The sequence below is a fragment of the Zonotrichia albicollis genome, chromosome 1 (genome assembly GCF_047830755.1).
Source record: "Zonotrichia albicollis isolate bZonAlb1 chromosome 1, bZonAlb1.hap1, whole genome shotgun sequence".
NCBI classification, from domain to species: Eukaryota; Metazoa; Chordata; class Aves; order Passeriformes; family Passerellidae; genus Zonotrichia; species Zonotrichia albicollis.
Genome location: NC_133819.1, coordinates 38,488,301 through 38,512,666, shown reverse-complemented (window position 1 = coordinate 38,512,666; position 24,366 = coordinate 38,488,301). Strand labels below are relative to the sequence as shown.

The 24,366-nt window shown below is 39.1% G+C and overlaps 1 protein-coding gene and 1 long non-coding RNA gene across 3 annotated transcripts in view; one reads left to right on the top strand and one right to left on the bottom strand.

Moving 5' to 3' along the window:
* LOC141728624 (uncharacterized) overlaps window positions 1–24,366 on the top strand; it is a 69,912-nt gene that overhangs the window by 7,368 nt on the left and 38,178 nt on the right. The window contains exon 2 of the long non-coding RNA XR_012579776.1: window positions 16,782–16,862. This is a non-coding gene — a long non-coding RNA (uncharacterized LOC141728624). The remainder of the gene's footprint in view (window positions 1–16,781; window positions 16,863–24,366) is intronic.
* LOC102064105 (ubiquitin-conjugating enzyme E2 E2) overlaps window positions 10,704–24,366 on the bottom strand; it is a 202,503-nt gene continuing 188,840 nt past the window's right edge. For both annotated transcript variants that reach the window (XM_074538499.1, XM_074538504.1), the window contains exon 6: window positions 10,704–11,441. In XM_074538499.1, coding sequence (XP_074394600.1) covers window positions 11,344–11,441 — 98 coding nt within the window. In that variant the 3' untranslated portion in view covers window positions 10,704–11,343. The remainder of the gene's footprint in view (window positions 11,442–24,366) is intronic.

Below are 24,366 nucleotides of genomic sequence, written 5' to 3'. Positions count from 1 at the left end.
CAGCATGGAAATGCATGGCTGGAGGTGAGGAGGGCTTCTCCCTTTCAACACCAGGGAGCCATTAGATCATCTAAGCGCTGCTGTCAAGCCATATCCTCAGGCTTCTGCATGCATTTGAATCCCTGATACCTTAAAATCCAGGCTAGAGCATTAGAGACAAAGCTTTAAACTGAAGAGAATCGAGGAGCTGAGCAATAACCTCCTAGGGAAGGCTCTGGCAACCCTGGCCTTGTAGCAGGCATTCTACCTGGTTGTTCTAATAGTCGGGTTTTAGTGTAAGGATACCAGGGACTAAGTCAGATCTTTCTGGAGAAGAGGTAAGTCAATTTACAGGAAATTCAAATACACCGAAGTAGCCAGAACCTAATAAAAATAAATTCAAAAAGAAAAAAGAGAGGAGAGGAGAGGAGAGGAGAGGAGAGGAGAGGAGAGGAGAGGAGAGGAGAGGAGAGGAGAGGAGAGGAGAGGAGAGGAGAGGGAAAGGGAAAGGGAAAGGGAAAGGAGCAATTAAAAACAGAGCCCTACAGCAAGAGGGCAGCTGAGATTTCTGACAGGATACCCATCTCCCAGTCTGGATTTACCAGTGTTTTGTGACATAGACAGAGTCTTAAATACAAAGATAAGTGCTCATCTATAAAGAAATTTCCTCATACATTATGCAGCACTGTCTCTTCCACGCTTCATATACATCTGTCTGTACCTATAAATAGAAATCATGTCTCATGTGCATTATCATACATTACAACCTCTGATGATGTGGTAAAGGAAAGGAAATAAGCAAAGGAAGTAGTGCACTTCACCAGGTCATGCAACCTGCACAGAGCCTTGGTTAGTCAGCTATCAGCAAACCAGTGCTGGAAATTGTACAAAAACATGTGGAAAAGCAAAAGGATGAGAAAAAATGACAGTAAACCAATGGGTTTGTTGCATAACAAACAAAAGTCCAAGTAATCTTGTGGAGAGGCTAGAAGACCAAAAAGAATCCTTGCATGCTGGAGTATTGCACAAAGTGGCCCAGCACAAGTGGGAGAACAGGCCAGAGCAGCTCTGCTGGGCAGCACTGGGAGGAACAAGACAGGATCCCTGCAATGCTGAGGCCAAATCCAGAGTCAAACCCCAACTCTCAGCCTGAAAGACAGGGGCCTGAACTGCTGATTGCTTTCTTTTTCAGAATGTCACCTCTGCATTGCTGGAGGGTTTTTGTCCCTTCAAAAAAGAAGAAAAAGCTTCACTCTCATGAATTTTATAAACTGATGAAATATCTTCACAACTTGTTCTCATCAGTGTTTGCTTGTTTAATATTTCAGCTTGACCGTGGTGCCTACGGGGCTGATGAGCCATGACTGGCAATACAATTAAAGACAGATTTGATGGCATCCTGGCAGACAAAAGTGTTTTAATTAAACTGAATGAAAATTGTTGTTTGTGGGCCAGGAGCCCATAATGAATAGACAAAAGTAAGCCTTTTGATAGGAAAAATCAGTGCCACATCTAAGGGATGGGGAAACTGAGGTTTAATTCTTGGCTTTAGCAGACTTCCAGCAGAGCCCATTACTTTGGGCCAAGGGCATGTTTTGACTTGTCTTTTGGAAAGTTCAGTCTCAGCCTCCCTGAAACTTTCTGGCTGTTTTCACAAGGGAGGGCTGAGCAGAGCCCAAAGGAAGCTCCACACTGGTTAGCAGCAGCACCACTTCCTACTTCTCCCCACAGCTTCATTTAACAGTAAAACTCAGAGCTCAGTTGTTTAAAGGCCAAGCTAAATCTGAACCAGCCAGGGTTACACTGAAAACCACAAGATTTATAAAAAGCAGTTCCCTCTCTCACCCTGTTAGGGCTCAAACAAATAGCAAAACTTGTTTTGACTTTCCTAAAAGTAAAGTTAAAGCCTCCAAGTTTGCTCTTTTAATTAACTTCAGTTACTTCTCACCACCTTTGAAAACAGTATAGTTCTGAGCATTGCTTGATTTATTGTGGAAGGAGATGGAAGGAAATTTTGGAGAGAGAAAGAATGGGAATGTATCAATTTCTCTAAGGAAGAATTATCACATACAGGCATTTTAAGGCCAGGTAGGCAGCTTCCCCTATTGAAATTGTGCAATACTTTGCACTTAAATACTATATTATCACTTGCTTCACTTTGTCAGCTTTTACTGCCTGGTCTGAAAGCTCTCACTGGATGCCACAAATTAATTACACATTTTTCTGGTTTTATCTAAGGATTTTCTTATTTTCAGCCTTGCCAGAAAAAAAAAAAAAGGAACCAAAACCAAACCAAACAAAAACCAACCAAACAAACAATTAAAAAAAGGGGGAAAATAAACAGGGAAAAAATGTTTAGTATTAATAGTGTATATACCTCCACAGGTGTAATGGTATACATGATATCTGGAGTCTGACAAAACAATGACCTGTGAAGTCTATCAAAGACATGAGAAAAGGAAAGTTACAAGACTGACAGTGTAGCCCATCTGACTTCACCCATGACTGAGTGAGAAGTGAAGACTCTTCATTTACACAAGAACTGAAGTTGATTCAAGGCCACCATTACCTCCAGTGAGAATCTCTCTTTTAATTCAGATTTAAAAGCTACAGTGCTTTGCAGATCTCTCATACTTTCCGTGGGTGTCCTTTAAGTTGCGGGTAAATCCCTCCCTCTTACAGTAAGCTTTCACCTGAAACAGAAAATACATCTTATGGTTTTATCACCTGTCATCTAAGAACTGAGGCACCTCCTGTGGCTTCAGTTGCTGAAACAAAACAGAGTTTTATTTTGCAAAAAGGACCATGCATAGAAATACTTATAATATTTTCTCTTTTTTCCCCCTCATGTGACACTAAAGGTCAGAAGGTACCTACAGTCCACAACCTCAGATGACACTGTTGCCTCAATACACATCCAGAATACACGGTTTTAGTTGGACTCAACTCAGGAAGAACAGGAGCACATTTAAGCTCAGAGAACCAGTCTAAAAAAACCAAAAAGGAAACGAAAAACCATTGCAGCCAAATTTCAATAAACAGAAATGGAATCATGCCACTAGGCAGCTCTCTTGAACCTCAAGTAAAAGTCCTACTTACCCTGGCTCAGCAACCACCTTTTTTCATAGTCTATGCGTGACCTGGTCAGCACGGAAAGTCTTCACTCCTTACCCACTCCCCATCCAGCTTCCACCTCCAGGGCCACCTGTGTGGCCATCAGACCCCGAGGACGGGCCACGGAAAATCTCTGGAGCTCTCTCCTCTGCTTCCAGATTGCTTCCTCCTGGCAGAACACAGCTGCTCAGAGCACCAGAGCCAGGCTGAGCACAACAAGCAGTAAATCAACACCTCTCTTTGCTTATGCTACTAATGACACCCCAGATCACTGGCACTTAATTGAATTTACTTTTTAGTGTTTTTTACACTTTGCTTTTCTATCAGCTGGGACAATAAAAATCAATTCCTGTAGGGCAATTTAATTTAGGTTTACATGGTGTTTTATATTCAGATTTTCAGTGCTGCAACATTTGTGTGGCAAATCTGTGCAGAACTGTTTTTAAGTACTTCTGTGAAATTAAAGTAAACCCATACTGAAGGTAGGTACTTTAACAAGCAAAATACTTAAAAAACCCAAATAAATATGTAGGAAAAACAATATAATGGATAAAAGTTATTTGGCCAACTGAAGCAGATTGGTTAGAGAGATCTCATACACATGCAAGAAATACAGTTACCTGTATAAATATTTGGAGGACTGGTGACACAGATAAATAGTTAATAACTTTTTTTCCTGATGAGTTTCATTACAAAATACTGTTGAACTCTTCCCCCCTGGGCAAATCTACCTACCATATAAAAGGTCTCGTTTGTGAAAAACATCTTCACGTGCTGAGCTTTGTGGATGAAGGATGGCTGTGGAGATCTACAGGCTGTCTGTAAATCACAGTGCATGAATTTAACTATGGAACAGGCTGGTACAGACTGTGCATGGGTCTTGTGGTCTGTCCCTCCTGCTCAGGAAGGGTGGAGCACTGTGGTGGCTGCTGTAAGGAAAAGGGAAGTAATTTCAGCCACTATTTAGCACCCTACCACTTCCCCGGAGAACTAATATATTTTGCTTTTCCCAAATGGTTTAATAGACACATGGAGATATTTCTCATTTTCTCCTAGCTGATGGGCTTTGTCTGGGAGCAGCAATGTTTATTTGGAGGAACAGGTCTTTAAAAGACAAGTCTTTAGTGTTAGGAAGTTCAGCCTGAGGACTGAACTTTAGCAGATTTAAATATTTCTGATAACTTTAATCGTTCTTATTCAACTGTGCAACAGCACGTATGGATTAGGCAACTAATATTTCAATATGTTTCTCACTGGACAAGGCAAGTCTATAAATTTCAGGGCTATGTACTAGGTGTCTAGTGAAAGTGTCTTATTCCTTATTTTACCATGGTGTGGGGCAATACTAGACAGGGAAAAGCTGATGTGTACTTTGGGATAATAATTTATGACTAGAAGATGACATTTTGATCCTTAATTCACCTATTCAGACAAGTTGACTTCTGCTAGACCTAAAGAAGGTTTCTACTGACATTTCCCCCTTTTTGAATTCCTAAGTGCCTCACAATTAGTTCCTGTTAGCATTATTTTTTTAATTTCACCTTCTGCATTGATGGAACCACCCTTGTGGGCAGCACTGGAGGTTGTTGTGCTTTCAGCCAACACCACATCATTGGGGGCACTGGGGAGGTTTAACCAAACCCTCTTTGGTCTTGCAGGTGCCAGCAGGTGTCCAGAGCAGGGATATGTATATTAAAAATGCAATAAAACACACACTTATCTGCTCCTGGGGGCTCCACAGGGGAGAGGCAGAGGGGAGAGGAGAGGAACGGATGGATATACATTGCTGGAGGAGGGTGTTTATTTCTCTAATTACTTTTTTTTTTCTTCTTGGCATTTGACTGCATCTCTTGTTCTTCTGTCTCCAGAGTTTCAGTGCCTCCTCTGAAAATTAGACAGAGTGCTTACACCTAACAGCTCAAACCAGCACATTAGCAGGGCTTGAGACACTGCTGGCATTTTTTGTTTGCAGATCTCACTCAATCTTTTATTCAAATTGAAAGGTAGAAGTTACAAATAGGATTATGTTTTTAAGACAAGTAAGTCTGCATGTGCTACACTGCAAAAGAAATAGTTGTCTTCTTCCACTGGAAAGTACTTGATCAAAGTTATTCCAATCTGAATTTCTTTTAAGTAGATAAAATGGAAAATGTACATGGTAATGAAATATAGTATTTCATGATGTATCTTATGAAATAGAATAGAATGAAATTATTTCTTTAAGACTATAAATTATTAAATTATCATTAAAATGTATGTATATAAATAATTCTATGAGACTTTCTGATTAGATTACCTTGATATGAAAGAACACATTGTGATTGTTCTTTGATGTTTTGCAATAAGGATTTAAATTCTAAGTAGATTTCAGGAAGATTTTCTTTTGATTCAGCAGCAAGATGTAATGGGTGGACAATACTTAATGAAGCAGAACAGGAAACAAGAGCGACTTTTTAATTTACTCAGTTAGTTTCCTGTGTAAAAGCTTATGAAGTTACCACCACACAGATTTTTTGGGGGAAGTTTCATTTGGTTTATTAGATATTCAACATTCAGGGCATTTAATATAAACTGTTTTGCTACTGCTTGCAATACTGAAGACCAAAGGAGAGGGCTGTTGTGAACCTTGAGATCGGGAGATCTGCAGAGAGAGGATTTGTACCTTAGTGAAAGTGCTGAGCACCAGGAAGATTACATTCTCTTCTACATAAAGGAGAATTAAGTAGGTTTTCATCTCTCTTTTTGCAAAGATGGCAGCAATCTCTAGTGCTGGAGTGGACTTTTCCCTTCTTCAGTGAGATGTTGGAGCACCACACAGACAGCACAGCTGTGAGCAGCCTGGAGCAGAGGTGATTGGTGTTTGCTGGGCTAAAGAAGGGATTTGGGTGCCTGAAGCCTGAGAGAAAAAGCAGATTTAGGAAATGGGAAGCAGCAGAGAGGAGTAGGGATGAAGGTTGCATGAGGTCCAAGGGACAAAGGAAGCAGGATTTTTGCAGATCCCTGGCACTGAGCAGTGATTACTGGAGAAATGTTCATATAATTGAGAGGTGTCCAATAAATGTAAAAGGAAGAGTTTGAAGGTGGGCAAGCACTCAGTTCAACTGTGCTATCAGCAAGGTGTTTCCAAAGCTGATGAGCAAAGCACTTCCTTTGCCCTGTTTATGACGAGTGAAGAAAGGAGCAGGGCTGTATTGAAAGATGTGTGGTAGGAGCCCCGTTCATGAGAAGAGGCTCCATTCAGGGCCTTACAAAGGCTATGAGTCAACTGCAAAGAAAGGAGGCATTTCACAGAAGCTGAAGTGTGACCCTTTGTTTTGCCTGACCCCAAGGTCCTCGGTGACACAAAAGGGGACCCCAGCACTGATTCTGCAGCAACAAATGCCTGTTGTGAGTGAGTGTATTTGAGGAGCAGTGACAAAAAGGAATGACCCGAGGTTCTTGTTTCCAGCCCTTGTTTCCCAAGGCACTGTCAAGGAGAGCAGCCTGACTGAGGTGGGGAGATGAAGGTCCTGACAAGCTCTTCCTAGTGGATACGTTTCTCTCGAAAACCTCTCCTGAAATGCATGATCTGATCATCCACATGTACTATTAGGACACCTGCATAATGAGGTTCTTGGACTTTGTCTGCAAAGTCTATAGAAATTAATACATCTTTTACTCAGCTGTTATGTGAAGTGGGTTTTTTCTAATTTAGGACTGGCAAGGGATTAGAGTGTCTTAGTAGCCCTGCCTTTGTTTTAACCTTCCATTAGTCCATGACTATTTTCTTTCACAATCAAAGTAGACATGAAAGGGATGTTTTGCTTTGCTCTTTTCATTATTCCAGAGAGTCGTAAGTCCCTATTAAAATTCACGATGGAATCAGGGTGCAGAATGATGGATTTAAAGGTATCATAAAATTCTTCCTGGTAAGTAGTAGTCCCAAATATATTCCAGTTGTGACCTGAGAGAGGCTGCTGGAGGCATCCCAGGCAGCCATGCACTGGCTCTGCAGATCCTTTGAGCTGAGGAAATTCATTTGCATATGGATGCCATGCTAAGGAGGCCAGCCTGGATTTCATTACTGCTAATGATGTGTGTGGGAGAAGTGATTTAGTTTATAGCCAGTGCCAGGCATGCCACAATGAGGAAGTACTTAATTCATACAAACCTCTTTCTTGCTTCTAAGACCTAAAAATCGGGGGACTTCAAGCAGCTCCAGTGTTACAGACATCGTGTCTTCCTGACTATGAACAGAGCTGTGACTGAGGCAAGGGAAGGAGAGAGAAGGAAGCATCAAGATGTAGTATTGATGTCATGGAGGAAAGGATAGGAGGAGAAAGGAAAGGGAATGAAAAGCAGAAGAGAAGAAAGACCAATGGAGGATGAAAAAAAACCAGCAGGGAGAATTGGCTCTGCAGGAACTGTGGCTGCCAAGGCTGGATGTTGGGACTTTGGAGGTGACAGAATTTTCACTGGGTCTTTGTTACAGTTTTCACAACTCAAAATGCAGGCTTGCAGTAAGATGTCCATCTTCAGAGACAAATTTCTGAGAACTGGAAAGGAGAAAAGGGACCCCAGGATACCACTGGAGTTGGAGTAGTTGGGAGTTACTGCACTGCCTGAGGGCATCTTCCTACTCCACTGGAGCCACCTCTGCTCTCCTGTTCTAACAGACATTGCCTCAGACAAGGGGGAAAGGAGACGGGCCTGGGGGCAGGTTCCTGGCATCTGCTTCAGGGTAAGCTACTATGCTAAGGCAACTTCAGGAAGAGCTATTTGAACTGGGATCAGTGTCTTGGGTGGTCTCTCAGCTGTGCGTGGTAAGTTCATCAAGCAGAAGAAAGGATCCAGAAAGAAGGAATGGGTGAGTAAGGGGAGTAAGTTGGAAGATTAGGGCACACCGTACCAGCATGCTGAAAGTGTCTACAGCATGCACTGGCCCCAGCACAGAATTTAAAAGGTTGAGAAGGCTTGGAGGAGGAACCCAATTCTGGTGTTTATGGGTCCCAACCCCTCTGGTATTTTATATTCCCCTGCTATCATTGCACAGGGCAGCAGGGAAGAAGGGCTGTGATCTGCTATCCATTGCTTGGGCACAGGACCTGACCATCCCTCTGCAGCCCACAGTATAAAAACCTGAACAAAAACCTTTCAAGAGGAATTATCCCTGCCTTATTCATGGCACAGCAGCTGGTTGTAATGAATTTTAACTGTTTGGCTGCAATCACCCACAATGCATGCAATCAAAAGGGTTATGGCCCTGCTCACTCCTGCAGCAGCCTGGAAATGCTACCTCTGAAAATACAGGGCGATTTTGGGAACCTTGATTTAAGCATTGTTGTTCTGCAATTTTCCAAAGAGGGAATTCAGCTGGTCAGTTGGACAGGGGGATGTGAACGCCACTTTAGTAATCTGTGAATGGGAAATGCAGTTTGGAGAGTTCCCTGATTTCTGCTTCATTCAGTTGAACTCAAAGGGTATGGAACAGTGACATTTAGCTGGGGTTACTGGAAATTAAATATTGTTTACTTGATATTGCAATTGAATTCAGAACAGCTGTAGGATGTCTTTAAAGAAAGTCCCAGCTTTAGAATTTTTGTGTCCCTGAGAAAATACTGAGATTTGCTGAACCGATGGCCTTTGCATGTGGTTTTAGGCCAACTGTCACCTCTTGAATGTTTTAGTATGTGCAAGTCACTTGAATATCTTCATACCCAGCTGCCTGAAAACAGCACACAGACTTCACCAACTAGAAGAAATGAGAAAGATGATTTATCATAAAAGAAGAAGCAGGAATCAGCTAAATTTAGAATTAGAATCAGCTAAATTTAGAATCATTCAGAGATGATTTGAAGAGCAAAGGTGAGACAAAATAAAGTGCAATTATTTCCCAGACCAAGGGGAAAAAAAAGGAGAAAAAGAGATTATGCCAATGCATAATTTTTACTGGGCCTCTATTGGTAGACTGAATTGTGTTGGGAATGGCTCACTTCTCCTCAGCAACAACAGCAGGTTTTAAATAATGCTTCATATTTCCCAGGTTTAGCAGATGAAGAAAAGTAATTACTTGGGAGGCAAATAGAGCTGATTTGCAAACAGAGGAGAATGTTTTATGGCCAGACTTGCAAAAATTTGACTCCTGCAGATGCCAGAAGACTCTGCATCTGCTTTAATCAATGTGGGTTGGCCCTTGTTGATTATTTCTTTGAGATCCTCATAGTTCTTAAGACAGTAATTTTATATTATCCAAGACAATGTGACTGTGCAGCTTCAGAGAGAGGGCAACTTACCTGCAAATTCAAAGTGCACAGCTTTTGAACTGTAAGAACTTCTGGTTCAGAGAAATCTGAGTTTTGTGTTTTGCTTTGTTTTTGAAAGGTCATTGCTCTTTCATGTCTGTATTTAGGACCCATTGGTCCTGAAATGTTACATGGCTGGGCTTGCAAACACTTGGCTTCTACAGACAGCAGAAGACTCTCTGTTTGCTTTGATCAAGAGAGTCTGATTATTTCTCTGAGATCCCCATGGTTCTTGGGGTGGTAGTTATAGACCATCTACAGCTACATCAATGTTTAGCTTTTCTTCATGCAGAGGGCAACTCACCAGCAGACTGAAGCTGAATGTCTGCTTAGTTTATTACCAAATGACCAAGAGAAAAACAAAAGAGCCTGGAAATGCAGAGCAATGCAGTGGTGGGTGTAGAGACACCGTGTGGTGTCACCTTGACTGCTTTAGTTTTCATGATGGTTGAATAGGGTTGCAGTGTGATGGGATTTGGTCTCCCTGACTCCCTGTTTACAGTGACCCTGCTACAATGTATCTTCTTCAAGATAAGATCTTCTTTAAACATAAGAGGCAAGGAGAGAGGGGAGAGGGCAAGCAGGCACTGTATATAGCATCTGTAACATTTAATTATATGAGACAGGGATTTTCCAATAGGCCTTGCAACACAAAGAACATTCAGCTATCAGCATCACAGTATATATTTTCTAAATCACAACACCCACACATTTCCTTAGCCAAGTAGAAGTTTTCCCTCCATGGCTGCATATCTAAAATTAGCCTGAAGGTCAAATCTGAATAGAAATATCCTTATCATTGAATGTGCTGGGAATGATTGGTGCAGTGGGCTCAATTTTCCCATCGAAAACCTTCATTTATTTTTTTTAAATAACAGTTGCTTTTACAGTCAAAGAGCTTGGAGAAAGGCAAAATGAGGCCTGCTGTATAAAATCAACATCAATATTCTGCTTTCACTGCAAGGCTATTTTTATTGCCAACTATTTTAAATGTAACAAGATGGATATAGTGAAGCTACAGTGTAAAAGATGCAGCAAGAGGCTCCTGAATAGCAAGGCTGAGCAGAGACATATGAAAGAAAGGCCTTGGAACTTGGAAGATGTTTGTATATGAAGAAAGACACAATGAAGAATTCCAAGTTACGAAATGCATTGTTGAGAAGAAATGAATAGTTCAGGCCTAAAAATAGTTTTTTAACCTGCAGTTGTATGATGTGAGGACTAAGCAGCCTGTGCTGCATAAACGCAAAAGCACCGTCCTGCAAGAAGTGCATTTATCAGCCACAGTGTTTTATTGAGTGCTTTAATAATACAAGTGTACATCAACTGATCCACAGTCAAAAGTGGCAGGTCCCTAAGAAATTTACAAGCACTTTTTTTTTTGTTTTTTAAGTAAATCAAAATACATATTAATTTGTTCAATGCAATAGCCTTTTGTGTGGGAAACAGAAGGCTAGTGATAAACACAGTCTTAGTAATGCACAGTGATTCTTGATTTTAAGCTTTTATACAAAACTTGTTCCCAGTAGCATGCACCCACCATTAAAGACTTCAGTACAAAAAAATAACCCTAAACACTACATTTAAGTAGAAATGAGATATAATTCTGAATTTGTTTGTTTTCCCCAAAACCACATGAAAGAAAAAAAAAAAAAAAACCCCACACATTAATACAAAGCTTTCTGATAAAGCTCTATACTATTACAGATCCAACATTCTTTGCACTGATAACCAAAATTCCCTGTCTACATTTGAGGGAAACAACTTTCAAGTTAACAGAACAAAAAAACCCAGAACAAATAAAAATAAAAAATAAACAAAAAATGAAACAAAAAAAAAAAAGGAAGTAAGGACAACCTTTTGTCACAAAATGGTTCAAGATTTAATAAAAAATAAGAATGAAGGGAAGGGCTATTGATGCACTTAGTGAATGTGCTTGCACAGGTCCAGCAAATCCTAGAGGAGGTTCCTATGTGGCGTATCGCTTGGTCCACTGTCTGGCCATTCTGTCGTGCTCTGCTCTGTTAGTCATGTACTGAGTGGCAATGCTTCCAACCAGGGGGTCAGCTGAAAAGGAAACACAAACCGTGAAATGCACATCAGCCCCTTTTTAGATCCACATTCTTTCAGTTCTCTTAGGTCCAACAAGGTGCCCACATATGCCAGCCTTGTTTTCAAAGCAGGGAAGGAAAGAGATGAAGGTGAGATGGATGGCAATTAGCTATACATGTCTTGTAAACATATCACTGAAACAATTTTCTGAAGTTCTACCTCACAAAAAAAATGTTCTGATAATTTTATTTTGAGCTACAACTCACCTTCAGGTGATGCAATTTATTTATTGTATTAGAACTCACACAACTATTCATATTCTCACCTAAGAAGAGGATGAGCTTTAATTGTATTATCAGGTTGAATGTTGTTTTGTTTTCTTTAAAATACATTTGGTTTCAAAGCATAAAGAAATGTAAGGAATTAGGGCAACAAGTACTATTTTCAAAGCAACAGAAGTGAATTCCAAATTTTGGGATTTTTAAATTTAATTTATGGGATCTTTCTGAACATTCCTATGGCCAGAATGCTGCATGATATGGCCTGGATCAACGAATTACTTCACAAATAATTAATCAAAACCAATCAGTACCCTAAATAAAACAACCCAAGACAAGACATTCCCACAAATGACTGTATTTCATCAACTTCTTTCTTTTTCAGACAAAACATATTCTCATTTTAAGCATACAAAATTTATACTTTCCCTCCTTTTTTGAGGGGAACACATGCACTTGATACTTCTGCTGTGACAGTAAATGTTCTGAGATTGCACCATGCATGTCCAGAGGCACTGATACCACACTTTTCCCTGACTTAGGACAGATGAAGATGACTTCTTGTGAAAGCCAGGTATTAATCAGCTTTGATGCTGTCTGAAGATGGTGCCACTGAACAATCTGAGCATTGGCTTTCTCTGTACAGTTGTAATCTGAGTGTGGTGCTTGCACTGTTAACCACGGAAATTCCTGGGACAAGATGTCAGGCCTTCTGTCAAGCAGAGTAAATCTGGGCTTTTTTGTTTGGTTGTTGATGATAAGAGTTTGTGATAGGGGAAACACACTGGCTTAGCCAAAAATCACTTCATTGGCTGACTGCCAATCTCACCGAATATTAGTGAGTAATAAGTGAATATTAGTGAGTAATATCTACTAAAACAAATTCTTTCGCTTTCCATGCATAACCTGCACTTTCAGGAAGACCCTGATTTGAATGTTAAGTTTGTACCTTCTAAATTAGCAAGACAAGTTATCATTGTGACTGCAGTGTACTAAGTCCCTGCAGTCTCAGTCCTGCACTTTACTGCCTGTGCTTACCTTTAATATCTTAATATATCCAGAGGAGGCCACTGAGGCCTGGACTGGATTATTTTTACATGCATGTGTGTAAAAGAAGTGTATCTGATCTAAGATAAAATTTAAAAGTTGTAGACTTGAAAGTATAACACCTTTAACTCCACAGCCAGGAAGAGTAACTGTATAGGGGATTATCTGAGGGATTTTGTCCTGTGCAAATAGAAGGTTAACAGTCTACAGGCTCTTAAGTAGCAAAAAGTTATTTGTGGCTGAAATGAGGTTTGAGAAGCACTGCAGGGTAAATGGGGCACCTGAGCTATAGGAAAGGGCAACATTTCTCTTTGAAAAAGATTTCCCTAAGTAGCAACAGTGAAACCTTGTCATAGTGTAATAGCAGCTTGGGGATGAGTGTGAGAGCACTGTTGAAAATTCCCACATCCTCCTTGGAGGCAAGGCTCCTGTGCAAAGAAACACTTCCACATGCTTGTGGAGAAATTGAGATTAAAGGTTGAACTTGAAAGGAATCTTTGAAGCAAAATTTGAGGCATATCCTGGTTTTCATGCTTGTAGGGGAAGGTGGGGTTTGGCCTCTGAGGCATCTGGCTGGGAAGGGTTGCAGGAATATCTCAGCATTACCATCTGGAATGCGGCAAGCTCTTATTGAGGTTTAGTGTATATTCAAAGTGATGCCTCTGAGATCTTTATAAAACCTTGTATGAGTCAGTGAACAGTGATGTGCTGTAGTAAAGGTTTATTTAGTTCAAATCTGGAAGCTTTTTCATGTGCAGGATGAATGTTTCTGTGAAAGCATGAATTTCACATTGGGAGCTGTAAATTGATTTCCTTGATATACTGCAAGGCTACTGAGGAGCACATCATCATCCTCAAACCTCGATGATAATTAGAATGTTTGGTTTCCTGGTGTGGGGCTTCCTCTATATCACCTTTTAGGAGCAAGAAAGTATTCCAAAACCATGCATCTTTACAAGGCTTTGGAAGGTACAGGCTCTTCCCCCAATCTCCTTCCAGCATGGGACAGCGTCTCCTTTCCTTTGGGGTGAGAGAGTCAGTGAAAGGCGTTCTTGGCAAGGTGTGGAAATCTGTTCAAGTCCAGGAATGTAAAGAACTGGGCTGTTTATTTATCCATGTGTTCAAGCCTTTGTCTCTGCAGTGTTTTGTTTGGCAGCTGAAAGAGTGGAGGTGACAGCCTCTAATATGTCTGAGGTCTACAAAGCTTTGGTTGTAGGTGTGTAAATTCCTGCTGAGTGACCTGAGAATCAACTATCAATCATCTCAGGTGCTTCCCCCAAGCCAGTGAAGCAGGACTTAGAAGCAAAGAGAAGTCCTTGCTTCCTGTAGCATGAGCAGGACCAGCTGCACCCAGCCAGCTGCAAAGCAAACACTACTAAAAGGTACTTTCAGTAATTACAGCAATGACATTGGTTTTTTCAGTTTGGCTGGGTGGTTTTCTTAGGTATAACAATATTGAATAAAAAAACAAACCCACAGTTTGGGAAAGCCACTTACTCATTTGAGAGCAAGGAATTTATTTCAGGAATAGAAAAGTAGTTATTGACAGCGAGGCTCAGCTATTTCACATCTGTCAGCGGGTCTGGAGCTGTGTCACATGTAAATATGTATGAGGGCTTAAAAAAGGGCACTTTAATAGGTGCTTGAAGAACTGGCTTAGTTTAGCAGTTGCTGTGAAGCCATAAAGCCATCAGGAGGCACAACTGCTTTGTTTGGGAAGCCAGGACAGCTGGCGAGGAGGGAAATATAAACTTCAGACCAGAGCCACCCAAGCAGGGGTGTAGCGGCCAATTTGAAGCTGCATTTGTGCCACAGGACAGAAATGCCATTGGTCGCTCCCTGCAGCTGTGTGGGCAGCTCCAGCCAGCAGGTCCAAGGACACACATCTCTCAACACTTCATGAGTCACGAGTCACCGCTGCTGCGTAATTCACCGTGATGGGCGTAACACCGAGATTACAAGATAAATTGAAGCATCTTAATTAAAACAATTAAAAGATTTAACTCCCAACATGAACAAGCCTTTGCTATAGTGCCTAAGTCTTACAAAATATCAAGTATGAGGAAGAAATCCTACAAAATACCAAGTATGAGGAAGAAACAATGGTCCCCATTTACCCCCCTATGCTATGGAGCACATGGCTGAGCACCACCTGGTGCTCAGCTGGGCTGCACTGCTTAAGGGTTATTGTGAAATATCCATTAGTAGGGCCAAATATGTATTTATAAAACAACCACTGCATAAACTATCTAATTAGGAGATGAAAAGGAAAATTGGATCTCAAAATTCATAACAACATTTTTCTTTTGTTTCCATTTCCCACTACCAGAAGGCTTTCATATTTTCCATTTGTATATATCTGTGGTTTTAATCTTGATGCTAGACATTTGTTTCTATAACTAGTCAACTGCTCTAGTTTTTAATGGTTTCTTTCCCTTAAAGAAGTAGCATGATTCATCAATGAATCAGGGTTGATTTCAGAATTTTACTCTAAACAGGACTGTGTCCAAATGACAACAATTACCAGGGGATAGGAGTATAAAGCTATGCCAGGAATGTGTTGCTGAAACAATCTTGTGAAAGAAATTAAAATAAGCCTACAATAAATAAATAAAAAAGCATATCTATGCAATTCATAGCCTGGCAGGAGATCACCAGACGTGCGGTGGCTGGCTTGAGGGCTGGGATGGCACCCTCTGTGCACAGCTCCTTCCCTGTCCTGTGGGCAGGAATGGGCTTCCCAGCCTCTGGGGTGCTGGTGGCTGTGCCAGCCTGGAGGAGCTGCTGCAACTCTGGGCCCAGAAATCTTTAGGCCTTGTAATTTACTATTTCTTCTAAAACCCCACCCTAGGATGCCCCCATGACCTTTAAATTTGTGTGAAGGAAATTTTTTATCCTGTACTGTGATTAACTCCATGCAAAATATTAACACACCAGGAATTACAGTATCAAATTTCACATCAGAGAAGGAGTAAGGAAAATGTTTAAAAAAGGCACCATATTATTCAGGCAAGGACAGAAGCTATGGTTCAGCAATGTACTTTACAAGGAAAATGTCAATCTAAAGAACTAGAGAATGAAAAAAATCTTCTGGATGATTTATAGGAAGACTGCAGCTGCGAAATCCCTCCTCACCTCACCATATGTAATCCTCATGTTATATTAGAATTCATGAAATTGCCCTGTATTTATGTGATTCTGAAAGCTGGGTGAGCTGGAGCTTGTCCCTAGCTTAAAAAGGTTGGATGCATTGCTCCACAATACCTTGTCATCTTCTTTTTCAGCCACTGAATATGACTGTATAAGGAAGAACATTTGTGTCTCATGTCTATTGTAAGGCTAATCAAATTTACAGTTCAATTCTAGGGAGTTAATGCTATTGGGGATTTGGATGAGCTGAGGTTGGGTCATTACAAAATTTCAGCTGTGTTTAATGCTAGTTAAACTGCTTTATCATTCAGAAGGCAGACTATAATTCTTCCTTAAAAACTACTTTCCCCCCAAATAAATGAAAATATATTGCTACACTGTATTTTTCTCAGTTTGTATTTTTACAGCTATTTCTATGTCAGCAAATAGCAATTTCAGAGCAGAATTCATCTCCTGGGCTTTGCAATGCTCTTTTAAAAAATACAGCAAACATACTCTAGTGAAATAAAAAACGGAGATGGTGTGTTTAACAGCTTGATTTCAGTGTGCCTTCCCCATCAACCACACAATATGCAATGAAATTCCAATTGGTAATGCCAACATGGTTAAAGAGACACACATTTAGACTTTAAATGTACATTATGGTGTTTGTATGCATTTTATATATTTTTATGAGCTTTTATAAAGTAGAATTTTATTTCCATTGCAGTATTTTGCAGTTTTAGTAGAAAACAGCTGATGGAGCCAGTTATTATATCACTACAAGCAGGTTCTCAGAAGATTTCTTGAATACCTTAAAATCTAAAAAACCCACAGCCCTATAAAAATCTCACAGTTTCTTCAGCCAAATATTTATAATGTACTTTTTTTCTTGGTCCAGGTTTGGATTCAGCTCTGTATCAGGCTGTAAAGAGTTGGGCTCCAGCTGAAGAAAAGAATTAACGTGGAAGAATTTCCAAAGGTTAGATGTAATTTGAAAGGTCTTATTCCTTCTCCTGAACTAAATGACTCCATGCTCACAGGTGTGAGAGCACCCTGTTGAGAGGCTCTACAGATCTACCTGCACTGAAACAGCAGTCAGCAAAAATTAAACATTTCCTATTCTTTGGGCAGGATGTGTGATGTGAAACAAGTAATTTTCTAGCTATTTTAACTTCAGGTACACATTTAGAAGAGTTTTTGGTTTAGGGAATACTATTTTTTGTTTGTTTCTTTCTTTTAAAACAGCCTCTCTTACCAGATATTATGCTGTATTTATTTTTCAATTAAAAAGAATGTGGAGAGCTTGAGCTCTTTTTTTTTAAGGAAAAGTCAATGTAGTTTCTATGTTATCTACAGGATACCTGCATTGGAGTTATCTTTGTATATCAGTACAGGCAGGATTGGTTACCCCAAAACCAGACCTCCCCAGAATAAAAGTGCATATTTTCAGTAGCTACATTTTGTTTGGTGCTTTCATTGCAAATAGCAGTGAAGGAGAGAATATATTCATATATTGGTTTGCAGTGAAACCCAAGACTTCTGAGTACAGTTTAGTTGGTTTTAATATTGTACCAATCCTTAAGACCCAAAAGGGAAACCAAAAAAGAAAATAAAAAAATTAAATTTAGGATTGGGACAAGCACAGAAAGGTCTTATTCTAACACTTCAGTGAAACACCAGTTTTCTTAACAGCAAATGGTGACAATTTGATTCACACCAAAACCACCCTGAATTTAAAAATTATTTAATATGTAATTATACTTTCTTGCAGTGTTTTCAGTGGTATCCAGGTTAGTGTTATAAATAGAACAGTCAGTGAAAATTGCAAAGGCAGTGTGAGACATGCTATACCAAATATGTCACAGAACAATTTAGTACTGCAAGAGGAAGGGATTAAGAGAAGATGAATTGTTTGTGAGTAATTTTATTTATTGTGTCACTTTGCCTCAGGAAGTTTTCATAGTTAGCCACATATCACCTGTTTCAAACTCAGTGAACTCCTAGAAGACCATGTCAAGGATACTGTGAGTCTTGATGTAGAAAATGAAATATCTGAAAGGCATCACAGCATCCTTCAGTGATCTTAGAGCAGCAGTGCTGCTCTCTTTTGCTGTCATTAATAATAATGCACAGACTAAGTAATTCTCTGGGGGCAGAGACAGGTGAAGTGGCCCACTGAATTACTCCACTAACCTTTCACCTTTGAGAAGAGTGCTGAAGCCCAGGGCACGAGTGAAAAGGAGCGCGGCAGCGCTAATCCCTGTTTGTGCAGCAATAAAACGAGCTCGCGGTCGGGAGCCTGATCAACACACGCGCACGAACTGGAACAACAGCGTGATTCAAGGCAGAACAAAGGGGGGTACCAGGGCTCTGAATTGCTTTACACAGCCTACAAGCTGAACTACAATTTATTCCTGACTTTCACAAAATCACAATTTCAACTGTCCACACAGAACGTATTTAACCATCTGCGGGGCTCGTCGAAAGCAATACAGAAGAATGATAAAGTGATCAATGAACACTGTATTACAAAAGGAGAACAAATAAAATTAGTTTTTTCAGTAAAAATAAAAAATGGTCATCACTAGAGGAGAAAGGAGCACATTCTAGAAAGATCAAATGTCTACTAGGAAAAAGTCAGTGAAGCTAATATCAATTTTAGAAATTACAGTTCACAGTAGAAACCATATAATATGACTCATAATGAAGTCTCATTATATTATTCTCATTTCAGACACTAGTTTTACAGATTTGTCTGCTCACTTCTCAACATTCAATAGAAACATTCTAATATATATAGAAAGAAAGTTAAGTGTTCTTACAGTGGTGCCTTAGCTTCCCAACTGTGAAGCTGGACTAAAGCTTTTCCATCACCCAGGCAAGGTATCTAGATACTTTCATAAATGTGGCTGTACAGATGTATGTCACAAAAAAGGCTGCCACCCATGACTTGACTGTAAGTTTTGAGCTCTGTAGAATTGCCAGAAATGCATTTGACTTCTGTTAAGTTTGCACAATGATTGTAGTTACACAAATATGAAGGCATACGTGACTTGACTACAATGTCCAAACTGCTGTCTGGAGAAAAAAATGTTACCTATCTTCAAAAATAAAAGAGCTCTGCAAGTCTAGTCTAGGAAACATCCATTTACTAAAATATCCATTTTGTAAGCATGGAGGGAGAAATTCATTCCTCTCTCTAGACTTGTGTTTGATTGCTGTCAGGCTACCTACCACAGACCTGTGTGAAATATGAGGCTGCCTAAGAAAAAGATGTTTCAGAAATAAAGAGTATTATCTGGCCCAATTTTATTAACGCAGCTCTTAAAGGAAAGTGTTGGCAGTGATTCATCTCTGTATCTTGCCAAGGGAAATCATTCTTGTTTAAAGAGAAAGATTTTTTTTTCAGTCTTCAGTTTTTAGCAGGATTTCTATAAACTTTACTGGCTGACTGGGAGTTAGCTGAGGCAATCATGGATCAGCGAGGCACAGTGTACTGATCTTGAAGAGTTGTCTTTAATTAAGGAAGAACATGCACCTATTAGATGTGCCAGTATGCTGGAACAATTAAAATTCTAAAATAACACACTTCACTTTGATGCTTGGATGCGTCTCAATATTAAAAGCACAGATACATTAGCAATGTGTCTGCTTATAATAACTTACTCAATTGGGAAGCAGTCATTGCTATTAGAAAAAAAATTAATAAAATGGTGTTAGTAACTGTAGAACTTAATTTGAAAGACATTACATGGCATGTGGTTCGATAAAATTTGAAGAAGCTACAGCAATATGCATTTACCTTGTGGAAGATGGCTCTGAGTGGATAATAAGAAAATCACAGCCCTCAGATCTCAACATGTTGTCAAGCAACCAAAATGCTAAGACCCATAATTAAACTGGCTTTTGTCCATAGGGTCATAAGTGTATTTGCAGAAAAGCACTGTGGATGTGATTCTTTTCATGTGTCTGAAGACTCACTAAGAGAGGGATAGCTAGGGATAGGGATAGGGAGGGATAGCATTCTGTAGGAATGCTCGTGTGTTTGGCATTTCTTCCATCTAAAAATAAAGGAACCAGTTTTCCTCTGGATTTGTCTCTCCTTATTTCCCACTAATCACCTCCTCCAGGCAAAGGATTGACCTATGGGTCTTACACATCCTGAGCAAACAGTTTAACCCCTAAGCAACTGAGGGTAAAGCTCTTCTCTGTGACCATGCTTTGTGAGGGATAAAATATCCTATAATCACATGTACCAAAGGCAGATTGCTCTGCAAGAAAACCAGGAGCTCCTATAGGATCCACTTGCCAAGTGGACTCCCAGAGGACAGGAAGGGAGCAGGTGCTACTGCATGGTCTGGTCTTTAAACATTTAGAGGCATTTAGACACTGAGAGAAAAATGAGTCCTAAAGTCATTTTCACTCTTAGAAGAGTGTTTGAATGTGAGCAATATAAAAAAATCTTCAACTTAAACATACCCATTTTAGGTCAGATCCAGGAGTCCTCTGAATCCTGCACTTGAATCTACCCCTTTATACTTTCATTGCAATTCATCCTTAGAAAACAGAAAAGCCTATATGTGCTATGAATGCTGCTTATTTTGGTTTAATCTGATTTTCCCCTTCTTGTCCGATTAAATCTCATCATTAATTTGTCAAATTTAAATCCAAACCTCATTATTAATTTGTCAAATTTAATTCCAAAACTGCTATTAAGAATCCCATAAAAATGTCAAAAGAATACAAGAGGCCTTTATTTACAAAAGGTGGGGTTAGTGAAGATTTTTATCCCTTCTAAAGGCCTACTAAATGAAACTCTTTCATAGCCCAAGGCCTGAAATCCCTTGGCAGGTTGAACATCCATTGGAACAGGAACTTAGGTGTGCCTTGCATGAACACACCTCCTGCGGTTACCCAATAACACAAAAAGCAGTCAGGCCTCTCCATTCCCTATCCATACAGGCAATGGCTGGGGAATCAGCAGGTGAGTGAGTAAATGACCCCATTTTAGCAACCAACTGGACTATCCAGTTCTAGATTAACTTCAGAACATGAATATAATTATGCCTAATTATGAACAGGTTCTAATAGGACTAGAAGGAAAAAACAGGTTAAACAAAATAAGTAGCACTCATCATGTAGGCAAGTTTTACTCCTGGATTAGTTGCAATGAAGTTACACGGCAACACTGAAAAAAGATTGAATTTGTGATATTTTACAGCAATAATTTCTTATTCAGTAACAGTTAAAATAACTTTATTTGGAAATCTTATCTTTCCTACCTGAGAGGTCACATTGACTCCAGTGGCATGCCTGACTAAATGATAATCACTTTGCAAAATGATTTCAGGCATTGGCATAAAGAGTTCTGAGATTGAGCCATGGAAAAAAGCTACGCAAGGCAGAGATGAAAAAGACACAGAAGATCATTAAGGAATTCCTTCTGCTAGTATAATATTATGTCTTACAGTAAGTTCTACTTTCAGGCCACTTTATACAGCCACTTTATCTAATCAATATTATAAAAACCCAAGCAATGAGGATTCCAGCCCCAGAGAATTTTCTGAAATCAAATTCATCTTGGAGCTGTAAATGCTCCACTCCATAGAAGGGCGTTTTTCTAAGCCTTGTACAGATGGAAAATTCTACAAACAATTTACTAATCAAAGCTCTATTTCTGAATCCCACATGAATATGAAATCTTACAGTACAGCCCATCCTTAAATTTGGGACAATTGCATCATATATTTTACTATTTAAGTAGCTGTCTACAACTCCAACTAATGCACCTGAACTTAATTTGCTGTGAAAATAGGGATTCTGAAACCCACACTGCATATAATTTGCTTTATTTGTTGCCTTTGATAGATCTGCAAAACTGTAAAAAACAAACAACCGTTTCCTCCTCCCCTGCTGAATAAAGTAGAAAATTAGCCATGCAAAATATGAGAGACATGTCTTGCAGCAGTGTAAATCATCTCTGAAGGTAGAATCTGAATGACTCAGGAATACTAATTTCTGAAATCTTATGCAAGAAAGTGAGAGACTAAATGATTTAATAGCTAACATATCCAGGCTTATAAATTTTGCTTTTCAGGACTGACTCTACATTCTTATTGGGAATCTGTTAGCCAAATGTAGCAGGCTTCCTTTCAGGAGCTTAAAGAATGTGAAGCAGTGTGATTTCTGCGGTGAAACAAAAATAATTGTATTTTAGGAACGAGAAAAATCAGTCTTAAAAATAGTTGTGCTAATTAGGGTCCTGAGGGTGGTTCTTAGGCAGTTGGAAACGTAGGGCAAGAAATTTGAAAGTCTGTCCTTGCCTTCACATTAAAAAAGGTACACAGGGAAAAAGAAAATCAACAAACACACAAAACAAACCCCCACTTAGAAAAATGGAATAAAATCTAAATGAAAAATCTGGAGTATAAAAGCTCAGCAGGACTGATGCCAGTTTACTCCATCTGAAATTTGAGCTATTTTTACTGACTGGGAATAATGAATATTAGATTAAAGTATTGTGAAATTAGAATGTGATGCCTAAATTTATTGATTTTCTAGTTTAATGTATTTTTCCTTTAAATCTATACAGTTATATTAGTGAGAAAAATATATTCGGTAGAATGGGTTAAGCCTGCAAGTGATGTATCTACTTCATAAAAAAAAAAAAGATTCCAATGTGATTAAAGACATGTCTGTATTGGCAGACAAAATCTGCATGAAACATAGAAAAAATATTTAATGACTGAAAAATATTACAGTATATTTTAAAAGGCATTTTACTTTTTACCTTGGAACTCATTGAAATTAAGCTAGAGATCTGTATTTTATATATGAGAAATAACAAAGAGCTTTATTTAAATACTTCACATTGTTCAACATTTAATGTTTGTGACTTATTTTGGTCTTGGGTCACACAAAGATTTATTATGTGTATGCTCTAGAGTACCTGTCTCCTCTCTGAGCTAACGGGCATAGGAAACCTCCACTGGTAGTATTTTAAATTACACATGTTTATTGGAAAGAAAATGAATTGTAACCTTTTGTATTTGTAGCATCCATCACTCATGCATTTTCCCGAGGACATTTAATTTATTGATGGCTGAGCCGAAGCTTAAAAAAATTCTGTGCAGAAACTTCTTGAGCAGAAATCAACCAACTTTTAAAAGCCCAGTATGTATATTTATCATATAGCTTTTATAAGTTTCATGCAAAAAAAACGTAAACCCAAAAGTCAGGTGTATATTTTCCCAGCTTTACTTCCATTTTGTGATAAGATTGTATTTTAGATGTTCTAGAAACCCTTTCTGAGGAATAATAAAAATGAGGAACAGTTAAGTGTTGTGACAAGACTCTTTTTTCTTATGAGTGCCAGTTACATCCCTTTACATTTATTTCTAGTCACAGATGTACAAAGCCTCTTCACTGATTTGGATTTTAGTCAATCTCTGATTTAATCAGATGACATTTAATAAACTGATGGTTAGGTATTATTATGTCTGAAGTTCAATTTTTCTCACGTCTCCTTAAGCAAAAACAAATTAGGAGCAGAAACATTATTGAAAAGGACAAGAAATCATTAACAGCATGGTCAAAGCTTTTCCATTTAAGGAATGGTTGAAATCCAAGGTGATTTCTTCGAGATGGAGAAAATCCACAAAATAAGATGTGACAGGTAATTTGGTAAAGAAGATTAAAAAAAGAAAAAAAAAGGTCTTGTTTATCTTTTCCATGGCAAGAAAGGAACACAAACAAAACCCCACACACATTTAGCAAAAGTTAAAAGAAGGAGATGCTTCATACATCAAATTGGTAAGCACACACAAAAAGTATAGTGCAGGAATACTAGAAGGTGATTTAGGAAACTCAGATATAATTGGAAAACTTGGTGGCCATGCAGCCCCTGTGCTACCATTGTAAAAGCATGAAGGTCATGCTTCAGCACATAATCTGTTAGCTGTGGCTAAGAGGGAATTTCCTCTCCTGTGTATTACTGTGTGAGTAAAGTGCTTTGAGGGATTTTTACACTTGTCTCTGAACCACTGAGGGATGAGCAGCTGCAGGCAATGTACCTGACCCAGTGAGTAGCACTGGTCTTCTGCTAGAGAGTGACTGTACTCCTTCTACTCATTATTCTTTGCAGAGTTCCAGATACATTAAAAAAGAAATAAAGGAACAGGGTAAGTGTGTCTGTGACTGGCATCTGGAGCTACAGCTAATGACTGCATCATGCCTTGGATACCACAAAATCCAGATTTTATTTTTAAAACTAATCTCTACCATTCGCTTTCTAAATTACATAAACCCACCAATTTTCTCATGTAAATATTTCCAGACACTTTTCAGAAAAAAAAATTATTTAAACAGACTGTAGACTTCTGAAACCACAATGGGGGGTTTAAAACAAAGTATTTCTAAACAAACGTATTTCTATAGTTGTGTTAATCTTTTTAATGAAGTCTTGTGAGCTTTGAATAGCCTAA